The following is a 13,757-nucleotide window of genomic DNA, read 5'->3' as shown; positions in this document are numbered from 1 at the left end:
AAATGTGTTATCTAAGCACGGGGACAGGGTCCCGTGTAAGACAGGCATGTTTCAGGACAGTTAGCTTTTGCAGAGGGCGCCGGATGGTGAGTCTTACACTGCTCTGGCTTCTAAAAGTGGCATTTTGTTATCTCAGCCCTCTTCTTCTGTCCCACCATCGGCACTCCCTTTTTACACAGTCAGGATATTTATCTTCCACAATGCACACTGTCTCATATACGCACACACATACGCACCCACACCACCCATAACCACTTCACAGTCCACCCAGATGGTGCACACACACCCAGCTGGGCCTCAGGATTGCATGAAGGGGAAATTAGTCTACAAATAAACAAATGTATGAAGTTGATGATGAAATATTTAGATGACCGCTCCGGGGGGAGTTTGCATGTTCTAGCTCATTTAGTGCAGATAACATGGACTTTATACCAGAGAGAGCTCTGCGAACCATGTCACACTGTTGGAATTTGTTTATATTTCTCCTACGTTTATTCATCCATTGGTGTTGGTGCATTTCTTTTTTTTAACATTGTGTGTATTTAAAAACAATCTTTTGAAAGTTTTCTTTAATTAGCCAAGTCTTGCTTTTTTGGTCAAATAACATTATTGGTAAAGGCTAATGCAGCGTAGATCCCAGAGAAGTGCTGCTGTAAGAAAGAAACTAGCAAATTCGCATGAGGTTTATGATGTTTACATATGATAAATTAAGGAAATCAAGGATGTTACAGCAATATTATTTTATTGTTGTACTGCAATGAAGCAAACCAGTGGAGGAGAACACAAATATGTCAAAATAACATGAAAATCAGAGCTTCAGGGAACAGAAACAATGACTCTAATGTATGTGCATAATGACCGATCAAATAACAGCATGATCTTAGACAGGCTCTCCTGACCTACAGTTTCTCTCAGCTAAATACCGGCCATTTTTTCTTCCAGTAGAGCAGTGATTGTCGCTGCTGTCTGCATTCCACCTGATCCCAGGGTTTAGCAGGAATTCCTACGAAACAGACTGCAGCTTCACCCTGATGGCATCAGACAACCCTCAGCTCAGTACTTCTTGGATTCATTTACATGTGTACTGCCTGATTAGGGCAGAAAATACATTTGATCATGTTTATTCAAATATCACTAGCTGCCCGATGCGCCGCCCGGCATAGGAGGAACTAAGTGCTAAGTGTGTAATTCAAATATCAAGCATTCATATAAAGCCATACCCCTCCCCCAGTAAGACCAGTCAGACCACGTCTCTCTGCACTCCTGCTTGCACCCCTCTCAGGAGACAACCCCCCCCCCAAAAAAAACCAAAAAAAAAAAAACCCAAAAAAAAAAAAAAGCAAAAACAAAGCCACAACTGAAGACTATTGAAGACTATCAAGCCTGACTTCAGAAAGCCCTCTCATAATTACCGGACTGTTTTGAACACACTGTTTGGGACATATTTGAACATCAGCTGAACACACGGAGTCGGTTCTGTTCTGCATCGAGGTACTGTGCTAATAATACCGCTGCCAGAAAACCTGGATGACAGGGAAGCTCAGGACTGTCTTCAGAGACCACGGCTCTGACTGTTAGATCAGGTTGCAGAGCTCTGTACAATCCTGCTAGAGCTGAGCTGGAGAGCGGGATAAAAGAGGAAGGTGGAAGATCACCTCATCCACTAGCTACAGGGGCTTTGAGGCCTCACACAGCACTCAGTGTCAGCCTCTCAGTCTCCCCAGACTCCAGAGCCCAGGCAGTCACCTTACAGCAACATCAAGTGAGGCTGGTGCACAGGTCAGTGAACACAAGGAAGGCCTCTGATCCTGACTGGATTCCTGGGAAGGTGCAAACAAGCATGTGCAGATCAGCCATCACAAGCCCTCATCCCAACCTGTGTGAAGTCTGCAACAGTCTTTCCTGTACCCAAACTAATCAGCCACTGACTGTCTCAGTGCTTACCACCCAATAGCACTTACAGCTTTGTCTTTAGTAGTTTTAATATATATTACTTTTTTATATTTGCAGTGTAAATGACTACATGTTTGCGCTTCATTTCTCTTTACATCTGAAGGTGGAGCTGCTCTGCAGTGACATTATTCAAGGTATAATGAAAACTACAATAAAATTTACATAATTTGGAGGAGTGAGAAGCAACTATGTACATTTCAGTGGCCCTCCCATAGGCGTACTTTACATTATTATTTCCATTTTGTGTTATTTTATACTTCTACTTCACTTGGAGCCAATTATTTTTTCTTTCATTAATGAGCTACTTTTATTTTTTGGGAGCTGTAGATATATTAGTGCTGCAATGACTCTAAGTACTTCAACGCATTTTCTTTTCAGCTTTTATGCCGGCCATTTGAATCAATGGCCTTATTTTTACAACAGCAGGTGTAATAACAAACGAATGTTGCTCTTAATTAAGAGAGTGCTCTGTAGATCTTTCTACACAAGTAATGTTTACTTGCTAGGCCAGAAAAGCCACTAGCATGGCCCTTTAATAATACATGTAAACTACTGCAGCAGCTTTAAAGTATGCTGATTCATGTGTCAAGGTATAGCTACAATAGTCGGTTTTCTCCTTTAAAAAGTTTTAAATTTGTTTTTAAAACACGAATTTAACATTAAAAAATAAGCTAACCTCAGATATGAATTTGGGGGCGGGGACACCAAACTTCATGGGCCTAAATATGAGGGATTGATGGCGCACTGACAAATAGGATTGAAATCTGAGGCTTCCCGACCAATCAAAAAGTGAGATCTGGGAGCAGGGTCCGCCCACACACGTAATTAAATCCACACCAGCGTGGTGCTGGAACTGTTTGGAGTTTGCGTTGAAACAAGAACGTAGAGGGCTAGTGAGCTGTGCTCAGCCTCGCATCCTTCACGGCCACCTTTAAAAAGGAGAGAGAAAACAAACACGCTCCGGCCCGACAAGTTGTAATGAAACACACTTTAAAGTTTGCTCGGAAGCCGTGGGAGTTGACGTAAAAGTGACTTTTTGAAACTGGAGCTGCTTCCTCCTTCGACAACGGGGTGAAATATCTCAACATCCTCACAAAGAAACTTTGCTTGCTAGGCTGCTAACTCGCCACACAAGCCAGCAGCAAGGAGACCAAAAAAAGTATGCTCAGCGGCGAAGACGAGAACACAAGCTCGTATTGACGTTTTACTGGTCGAGTTATAGTGGTATGTGCTCGGACATGGCCTCTGAATGACTCGCCTTGAGTTTTGGAACGGTTTTTCTTCGAGTAGTCATCACCAGCACCAGAGGAGAAAGAGCCGCAGCTGGTTAACTTTAGCCAGCCACCACCATCACCAGAGCGCCCCCACATCTCTACCAGGCAGGACAGCCACAGCTAATAACAGTCATTTAGAGTTAAGTGGACCCAGATTTGACACTGTAAAGATGTCCGGTCGAAGTGGAGCTGGACACACGAGGGGTGCTGCTTTGGGTCCACAGCCGCTGAAGGCAACTGTCCCATATCAGCTGGCCAGCAAACCGAGACCCAACAGGATAGATGGGAAGCCAGGTATGAGCTCAACACCTTTTTCCACCTTATCCTTTCAAGTTTAAGACCTCACGTAGTGTCACGATAGGTGTAGAAAGCTGGGTACGAGTTTCTGCAGTCCTGCGCAGTTGCAGAGCAGCTTTATCTGCTAGTTGCCCAGTAGGGCATTTGCAGACTTTAGATAAGATGTTCAAACTTGTGATAGCAAATTCTCAGTAAAAGAGGGCAAGTTGGTAGCCGGATCCAAGCATAATATAAACTGTCTTAATCAGTAACACGAGCTATAAAATATGTTGGGGTTTTTTGTGTGTGTGTGTGTGTGTGTGTGTGTGTGTGTGTGTGTGTGTGTTTTAAGGGAAACTTTGCTACTTCTATATTAAAGTATTCAAAATCTGTAGTTATAATTCCGAAATTTAAAAAATGATAAAATATATTTTATAATTTCTCCTTGTCAATCAAACTGACTATTTGGTGTTGTTAGGGTAATATCCAGATATTGGTAGCCCCAAATATAAAACTATTTAAGTATTTTTAGCGTCTTAAAGAGCATTTTTGTCCATTTTTAAGAGACACTACTGTCTTTTGTGTATCATGTGTAGATGGCTGTGACATGAAGTCTCTTGATGCTTACTGTCAGTACGTTAAAACCTTTAAAATAGATTTAAAGGCCAGTGTGTGTGAAAAGTAGCATTACATGTGTGGCTTTCTGATGTGAAGGTGAAAATGATGCAATGCGTTTAAAATAAGTGTCTGCCACTACAATGCTGCAAGTTTCCTGAGGAAAAACCGATTTGTGTGGATTATTTTTAAGCTTTTTATAAATAATAAGAAAATATCTCTGCGAAACTGACAGCTAGAAAGGCCAGATCCCACCAGCTGAGCCCGGGCATGAGGCGGACGATGTCTCTGGACGCCATCATCGGGCCGTACCTGCAAGGACACTGGCCCAAAGAACCAGAAGGCCCGAGCTGTGTGCCCCGAACCAGGACAAATCCACCCAGGTCAGCGCCACAGGGAATAATGCTTTCAAGTGTGGGAATTATGAGTGTCAGAAAAATGAATGGAATGGCATTTATCAATGATGCTTCCTCAATTTAGAGCTTTTTTTTTTTTTTTTTTTTTTTTTATGTTTCTCAGTTTTGTTTTTGTTTTTTGGGGGGGGTGGGGGGATAGAGGTTAGGTCACATCACAAGGTTAGCTTGCACTTTTTGCAGCGAAATAAGTTGCTCTGAGGTTGAGGGAGGGTGGGGGTAGGGGGGTGTCCGGTGCTTGCACAGCGATTACAGAGTGAGAACTACAGCCGCGACAACAGTCCCCGAAGTCAGCTGACGAGGCCTTTTTGGCTGCACCCATCCTCTCTGCTCCGTGCAGGCACTCGCCACTGCACTTTGGTTGCCCACATCCTTCCCTCCCTCCCTCCGTCTTTGTTTTTCAGTTTCTCCTGCTCTTTAGCTCGTCTGCAAGTTTGACAAGTCTGTGGGTGTGGATGGTGCGATGTGGCTGCACGTTGGCCTTTTAAGCATGAGACGCTGATCTGTACTAAGTGTGAAACCAATGATTAAAATATGTGAAGTGTTGCTGTAATATTTCATGTTAAACGTGACCTGTTTAACGTGAAATATTACAGCATGATTTATGCAATTGCTGTTGGCTTGTGTGGTGCTTTGGCTCTACTGAGGAGATGTGAGAAGTAAAATCATGAAAGAGAGCTCCACGTTGCTAGCCACATGTTTTTGATGGTGCCTTCAGGTGACAGCAGACCATATGTGGACTTGGGATGGCAAAGCTGCGCACCTCCATTGTGCAACCATGGCTGCTGCTTAAAGCAGAATCTGCTGCATTTTAGGTCATTTGCTACACAGAGAGAAGGATTATGGGTATGCACTTGATGCAGATGTGCTCTTGCAGTCCTACAAAAAAGCAATCTCCTGTAGACTGTCAGGAAAGGTGCTGTAAATTGCCTAAGAAGTGAGCTTAGACAGAAAGGGACAGACGGTGAAGTTTATCAGATGGGAAGGAGTAAAAAAAAAAACTAACCAGTGACCAAAAAAGCCAACTGTGGCTGCAGTGGACAGTTTTCACTTCAATACAAAACATTTCTTCCTGTGTTACGAGTTCGATCTACTCTGCGGCAGGGGCTAAGCTAAGTAACAGCAGAACCCAGAAGAGTAGCCCCCCCCCAAACAAGTTATTCCGTATAATTCTGACACTGCCCCCTGGTGTCAGTATACAGTTAAAACATGAAAGCAGGTCTGCAGCTTGAGGTGCAACTTATCATCCAGCTAAGTACACAGTATCACAGATTGTAGTTGGTCCGCCCTCTAGCACTATGCCATTTAAATGCAGCTAATGATTTGTGCAATGACGGAAAAATAACAGCGAATTACCACTGAAGAAGCAGAAGCTGTGTGATGTCTGCGATGCCTGCTTTTACAGTTCTGGGTTGCTGGAATTTATTATCTTGTGCTGTGAATACTGTGTGAAATATTTTCTCATGAGATGTTTTATCACACTTGTGACGTGCATCTGGAAACAAATGGCATATGTAATGGTCTCTAATTGTGTCTGGCTTGCACTGAAGGCAAAGAAACCACGAAGTATTATAAGAAATGCGAATTTTGAAAATGGCCTCAATCTGTAATTAAAGATTGAGTCATCATTGCTTTAAGTACATAAAGAAATTGTACACAAGGCTCTATAGCCTTCCCTTCATTTTGCATATATGATCATATGACAGCTTTAGACCAAACCCTAAAAATACTTAATAAAATGCATATTAAAGACATGTGATTGCACATGAAGAACATCAGTTCTCATGGCTGCTTTCTTCCCACCGCAGACCCCAGACTCATGGTCCGATAGATCCCACAGCCGGCGAGGGAGCAGCAGCCACAAGCGATCAGCATCATGGGGCAGCGCTGAGCATTTGCGAGAGGTCAGTTCAACTTTTAATTGCGCAACATCCATTTGTAATGCCTGGATTTGCTAAACTTGACGCTTTTTTTTTTTTTTTTTTTTTTTTTTTTTTTTTTTTTAATTAAAAAGGGCAAGTTCTTGAAAAAGTCTTGACTTTTATTGACATTGTTGCGCAACAGGAGACTGAGGTCATCTGCAACGTTCCCCTTTTTATACTTTTTAACGAAGTCTCACTTCTCATGATCTCACTGAACATTGAGCCAACATAAAAAAACATAATAATAAAATCCTTGTTTGTTGATACTAAGCGTTCGACATGTGGGATTAAAGGACTTCCTTTGTGTGTTTGCACGTAGAGGTTGATTAACATGTGTTTGTTTCAGATCGCTAAACTAAAACAACAACTGCAGCAGTGCAGCAAACCTGCAGTCTCGGGGGCACATGACAAAGACCGTCAGCGGGGCTATCCTCAGGGGGGCCGTAGCCTTGGAGCTGCTCAGGTACCTTAGCATCAGCAGACACAAGCACACTGAATGAGTTACTTGAGGTTTTAGTGCAGATGTCTCTAGAAGTAAATTTAGGTGTATTTGTTTTTTCTTCTGTACAGTGTATGGACACCTGTCACTGATTTACATTCACAAGAGCGCATTACTAAGCTATGCAGGTCTCTGCAGGAAGTGAATGAAATAAAACACTGAGGAAACAGGAAGATCACTACATCATGCTAGCTTCTGCTTTTCAGATTGTAATGCACGGTTCTGCTTTTCAGCACAGCTGGTGTGTGGTCCCACACTCCACTGGGCTGTGGTGATTTTTTTTTTTTTTTTCTCAAATAAACCAAAGTGGTGATGAGACAGCCCCATGCAGTTTATGAGAACACTTGTTAGTTTGATTATCAGCATTGAGCTTGCTGGATTTTTGAGATGTCTGAAGCAAATGACTTTTTGAATGCCCGTGTGCTCTCAAAAAGTAAGAAAGTTTCAGTTTTCTTTGTTGCTTTTTTGTTGTTGTATTTTTAATGGTAACAATTAAAAAAAAAAAAAAAAAAAAGTACATTTAGCCTGATGTTTTTGGAAAATATGGAAATAAAAGAAGCTGAAGGGAACTCTTAAAAAAACAAAACAAAAAAAAACCATCCTGGTGTTTGGCTCTTAGGAGTAGTGCAATAAAATTGTGTTCACTTGTTTATGTGCTCAGACTCAGCCTATTCCCATCCCCCCTGCTCCCCTGTCTACACTGGTCCCTCCCCTGCGCTGCAGCGTGGAGGGCCTCAACCAGGAGCTGGAAGGCATGTTCATCAGCCAGTCACTACATCCATTACAGAGGGTAATTAACACCTACAGAGCCCACACATGCTTGTTTACACAGCATGGACATGTGAAGATGTTTAGGCATTGTTTTATTTGCAAAGAAAGGCGGGTTTCAGAGGTGGCACATGTAGTTTTCTGCTGAAGTAAAACTTCTGCGTTGGCTGATTTTCGTTTAATTAAACGTTCTAAAAAGTGCAGTTTCCTGTCTCGACAGCTGCTCGAGGTTCCAGATGGTCATCGGGCTCCGGTGCCTCTGCAGAGCTGCAGCAGTGGATCTCAGAGCGACCCCCCCACCACGCCCCCGCCATCGTCATCCTCCACCTCCTCCTCACCCTGCTCCTCTCCCAACTACATCTGCACCTCTCAGCCCAACTCAGATGCTCCTCCAGACCTGCACCAAGGTCAGTTTGTCAGACATTTTAGATAAGAATTTAAATTTTTATAATGGTGAGAACAAACGTGAAAGTCTTGATTTGCTGACCACTTTATTAGGTAGGTATTGGGTATTAATTACCTTAATTGTTCATGGCATAAATTCAGTGAGGTGCTGGAAACATTCCTCACATTTCGGTCCACATTGACGTGACGTGTTAAACACATCAGGGGATGGTACACTGGTATTTAAGAGCTGAAAATGGTCATGAGCAGTACTTGGGTAGTCTGTGGTATTTAAACAATGCTCAGTTGATACCAAGGGGTCCAAAGTGTGCCACAGAAATATTCCCCCTACACCAACCGGCATGTTGTTACATCATACATGCAATGGATCCACACCCTGCCATCTGAATCGAGACTCTTCAGACCTGGCAAGGGTTTTTTTGTTTTTTTGTTTTTTTGTTTTTTTTTTTTAATCATTTATTGTCCATTTCTGGTGAGGCTGTGTGAGGTGTAGCCTCAGTTTTACTGTTCTTAGCTGCCAGGAGTGGCACCCGGTGTGGCCTTCTGCTGTTGTAGCTCCACTCTAACATGTTGTGCATTCAGAAATGTTCTTCTGCATACTTTGGTTGCTTGAGTTACTTTTGCCTTGCTATGTCCTCAAACCAGTCTTGACCGTTCTCCTGATATTGAGGTGTTTTACCCCAGAGAACCTCTAATCACTGGTTGTTTTCTCATTTTCAGACCGTTCTTTGTAAACTCTACAGATGGTTCTGTAGGAAATTTCAATAAATCAACAGTTTTCAAATTACTCAGACCAACCCGTCCAGCTAGAACAACCCTGCCACATTAAAGTCACTTAAACTCAACTTTGTTTCTCATTCTGCTGTTTGAACGTCAGCAGGTCATCTTGCCTAAATGCACTGAGCTGCTGCCTTGAGATTTGCTGATTAGATAACTGCATTGATGAGCAGTTAAACTGTGTGTTTTTAAAAAGTGTCTGGTAAGTGTATTTCTAGCAGACGCATGTAGACATAAAATTGCAGCACTGATGTATAAGTTTGTGGTGGTTTCAGTAACGCAATTCAGCTCTGCCAAAAATATGTCTGCAAAATGCAAATATGGCATGACCTGTGTTCTTTATATTCACCATGGAAGTTATTGGTTTTTTTGGTGTTGGCTTGATGGACTAAAGAGTTGTAGTTGTCTTAGTTTATAGTAACAGTTTCCCTCTCACTTATAATTTCTTTATAGGTTCTTTCTGACATTGATCATGGACTTGGCAAGGAACATATGAATTAGGTGGCATCTCTAGCTGAGACCTTGAAATTTGACTTCCTTTAGTTGTGCATCAGGAAATTTATAAATTGATTTCTAAATGTCAAAAGAATGCAAACTGCTATTAAGGTTTTAATTTCTTTTCAGTCCTTTGTTTATTCTTCAAATTGAATCTCAATTTGGGGAACATGGGTGAAGTGAAACCCTATGAATAAATGCCTAAGTGATTGTTAGGGAGTCTGTCCCATCCCCCTCAAAATCCTGTGTTTGTAATGTACTGCGTGCCAGCAAATTATTAGTTGATGATCATCACCACATTGTCTGCACGAGCCTTTGAGTCCAGAAAGGACTTCAGACATAACACAGTGTATCTAGGCTTGGAAAGGATGGGCTCTAGCTGAAAACTTCATAATGTCGATCAGTCATAGCCAGAAACCAAGCTGAAGACAGTTTGAGAGAAAATGACAAGACAATGTTAAGGGGGTGAGGTTGATAAGAAGTGAGTAAACTGTTTCTGCCCCTCAGAACATTCAAATCATATATATATAGATAGATAGATAGATAGATGTATCTAGATCGATAGCTATATCTAGATCTGTAGGTATATCATTCTCACAAATATGTTTTCTCTCCTATTTTCAGGCTCAACAGACAGTGGGCTTCTGTCTCCGTTCTCCTCCCAGAATGAGGCTGACCTTTCTCCTCTCCTGAACGCCTCATCTCCCGGGCCCAACAAAAGCTGCTGCTTCCAGAGAAAACCTCCAGAGGGCTGTGAAAGGGTGAGAGTGTGGGAGGAGATCAGGTAGGTTTTTATTCATTTTGCTTTGTTTGCATGCTAGAGGGAGACGGATGAATCACCTCTGGATAATGAAATATAATTAGACAAATACTGTATACTCCCTGTCATTTAACACTGTCAGCATGTAGATGCCCTCTGGTGGTCACATTTAAAAAAATAAACACTAGAAAAACAAACTAATTCAGTGTCTTTACCCAAAGTTGAATGTGATTTCCTGCATGATGTCATAGTTTTTAGTTGAGTCAGTTTACCTTGTACTCTGTTAGAGTGAGTTAGTGGCATTAACTGTAGATGTACGAACAGTCCCCCCTCAAAGCAGTTTGTTTGTTCAGCTTGGGAGTTTTGTTCTGCCAAACCGACAAGTTGATGATGTTGCAACACTTCATGTTGTCAGCACTAAAGCATTCGAAGTCCTCCTTGTTTTTAACTTGGTCCGAATCTTACAGTGTGAAATTACTAGTCGTTACTCATTAAAAGGAATCAACAATTACAAAACTCTGTTGCCTGGTATTTTAGTTTTTCTTTTCTAGTGGGTCCGTGACTTCTAGGGGAAAATTTTGGCTTGAGTAAAGCCTCGTGCATGTTGACATGTAAGCACAAGCAGCGACTACATAGATCAGGGATGTCAAACTCATTTTACATTGTGAGCTGCATACAAGTCACTCTGATCTTAAGTTTGCTGGACCAGTGAAACTTCCCTTTCTGTCAGTGAAAAGAAGTTTAACCACATTTAATCCCAGAGATATCTTAACATTAAAAAAAGAAGTGCAGAGTCAACATTATGTCTCAATTTTTCCACATGATAAAGAAATGCTGCTGAACTAAATGAAAGAAATCTGACTGTGTGCACTGAATGTAACCAAACTTTTTGCATCACTTTTATGGACATAAGTTTTTCTTCTCCTTTTCTTCTTTAGCTCTCCACAGAAACCCACGATGGCCCTCATCTCCTCCTGCCCCGACCCCAACAAGGTAAACTTCACCCCCTATGGGGGTTCAGCCTTTTGCCCAGTCAGCCTCCCTAAGCCCCTGCTCCCCTCCATGGACATGTTTTTCAGAAGCTTTGGCTCTCCAGCAAGCAACTGCTTGAACCAGGGAACAAGCTCCTGTCAGATGGTCTCCTCTAACACCTGGGCTGTTCGTCCAGATCCTCCTGCAGCCACCACTGTGATGGGAGAAAGTTCTGGAGAGGGACTAGCTTTATAAAAACGGCTCCAGGTCGTTTATTTGGAAATGAACAGAGTGGTCTGGGACAGATGTCTAGATTTCTTCTTTTTTTTTTTTTTTTTTTAAATCTTAGCTCATTCTTTTGCCACACAGGTACAAACAAATAACATTGTTGCCCTTTTCAGCCATGCGATGGCATCACTAATGTTCATTAGAGCTTCATTGAGACTTGTGCACCCCTGCAAAAGACTTGAATTTATATTTCCAGCATCAACTCTAGTTGAGAGCAATCATAGTTTTAAAGGCTTAAATCTTGCACAACCACAAATGGGTCATCTGTTTGTGCTGCTGGAGCTTCCCCTACAACACAACACTGCTGCAGAGAGCTGCTTTTGAATTAGGCATAGCAAAAAATGCTTATGGGAGGAATAATTGAGTGTTTATACAAACTAGTAACAGATAAAGTGCTATTTATGTGCTGCTTGTTGTTATCTAGGATGCTCTGTAGTGAGCTGATCAGCAAAAAAAATAAACGCATGCGAGCCATTGTAATCAGGTATTCACTCGTCATGTTGAAAGTGATGGATAAATGTTAGCAAATTTGAGACTTTCAGATGCAGCGAGATTAAAGGAAACCACTGGATGTCTGAAAAGGGCTTGATGTTGAAGGTTATTGAGAAAATGAGTCACAATGCAAAGGAGAGTGCTCTGAGTTTCCTTAATTGCAACACTTCTAAACTAAACAAATTTAGTTCTGTTATTACCCAAAGATATTTACATTTGTCTTAGCCAAAAATAATTGAGACACTGTGCTGTCTTACAGCAGCACTGCTCACTTATTTTTCTCTAAACTTTCACTTGATTTGTTTGACTGACTGCTCACTTCCTGCACAGTTATTTCCTCAAAGACGCCGCAACAGTAACTTTGTTGATACTGTTCCTTATTTTTAAACTGCATCTGTTTAATTATTTTTTTCATCTTATCAAAGATATTTATCTGCTGTTCACTTATTTCCTTGCACCAGTCACTAGTGTACGAAGCGTGACAAATCAGTGGGTACTTTGTTTTTACCTGATTTAAAGGACAACATGAAATGACATTTTGGTTGTTGTAAAGGGAATTTTGTAGATGTAGAAGTTCAGGTAGCGTCAGCACCTAATGGCTTCATCACATGCATTCTTGCTTTACGAGTACTTTCTTTTTTAAAATGTCTTGTTTACTTGCAAAAAAGGGTTGCATGTTGTTTATTGACGTTCTAGATCTGTGCCTGATGGTACGTTTTAGTTTTGAGGTTTCACTGCCTAGTTGACTACCTAACCAGTTTTAGTGGTATAGACTTGTCGTCCTCAGTTTCCCTGATCATTTTGTTCTGCCAAGCTGACAAGTTAACGATCATATAGTTTTATTTTCTCGCAGACATGTTTGCACAAGTTGAACTACTACTTTTGAGTCGCAATTCTTATTTTTATACTCACTTTTGTACTTGGTTGTATATGTATGTGTAGTGATGTCTGTTTTTTACCCTTTTTCCCCAAATACCTGCTACATAAGCTAAAAAGGAAAAAAAGACCCTTGTCATTTTTAGTTTTGTTCTGTCAGGCAAATGTCACATGTATCGGGTGGATTTTTATGCACTTCCAGCAGAGGGTGTTACAGAGGAGAGGTTTCCTCCATAATTTAGCCTCTGATAGTTCTGTTTGCATGTGAACTGAAAGTTGACTATTTTGATCTTTTGACTAACATCTCCTAGTTTTAGCATCTTGATGAAATGCTGATGGACTGAAATATTCTTATTCCAAATAATCAAAGATTTTTTTCTTTCCCCGGTTGTGGATACTGGGAATGTTATCTCAGGTTCTGTGTTTTGTCTACATAAATACATGATGCTAGCATGTCTTCTGTGTTTATTACATTCATTTTAGCATTTTAGCTCTTAGTGCTTTGCTTTGAATTCACCACACAATCTATGCAGCCATGGTGTTAAAGAGCAGACCTATTGGTGTGAAGTCCCGTGCGTATACTGCCAAGTTTTCATTTCTTCTACAGTTAAGAAGCTACTTTCAAACCTTGTGCATCCATCTAGTCATACTGGAATATTTGTTTCTAAATTGGGTAAAAGAAAACACTAGAAAATCTTATAATGGTACCGTGTGTCATTATGTCACCATACACTGGACTCTTCACTATTTTCTGGGGCAGGGGAATTGAGAACTGCCTGACTAAGACGTGTAATTTCCTCTTGTCTTGAGTCACATTGATTTCTTCAGTCGTTACCTTTGACTCACCACAATGCTTCTCAGTTTTTTGTTGGTGGTTTTTTTTTTTTTTTTTTGTTTTTTTTGGTTTTTTTTCCTTTTCCAGAAAGCTGATTATTGGTGGCACAAACATTAAAGTTTCAGCAGTTTGGTTCA

General features: G+C 41.3%; 1 protein-coding gene across 1 annotated transcript; it reads left to right on the top strand.

The window, feature by feature from the left end:
- The first annotated feature begins 3,397 nt into the window (after positions 1–3,397).
- On the top strand, positions 3,398–13,242 carry LOC120718187 (protein FAM117A-like). Its single transcript, XM_040006610.1, has 9 exons — positions 3,398–3,521; positions 4,100–4,167; positions 4,358–4,501; positions 6,340–6,435; positions 6,800–6,916; positions 7,614–7,742; positions 7,941–8,127; positions 10,022–10,181; positions 11,096–13,242. The coding sequence occupies exons 1-9, from the start codon at positions 3,398–3,400 to the stop codon at positions 11,382–11,384; spliced, it is 1,314 nt and encodes a 437-aa protein (XP_039862544.1). The 3' UTR covers positions 11,385–13,242.
- Positions 13,243–13,757: the final 515 nt, after the last annotated feature.

This window comes from Simochromis diagramma, unplaced genomic scaffold (assembly GCF_900408965.1).
Source record: "Simochromis diagramma unplaced genomic scaffold, fSimDia1.1 OVJJ01000518.1, whole genome shotgun sequence".
In the NCBI taxonomy this organism is placed as follows: domain Eukaryota; kingdom Metazoa; phylum Chordata; class Actinopteri; order Cichliformes; family Cichlidae; genus Simochromis; species Simochromis diagramma.
Note: the sequence above shows the minus strand (reverse complement) of the source record. Positions and strands in the feature narration are given on the sequence as shown.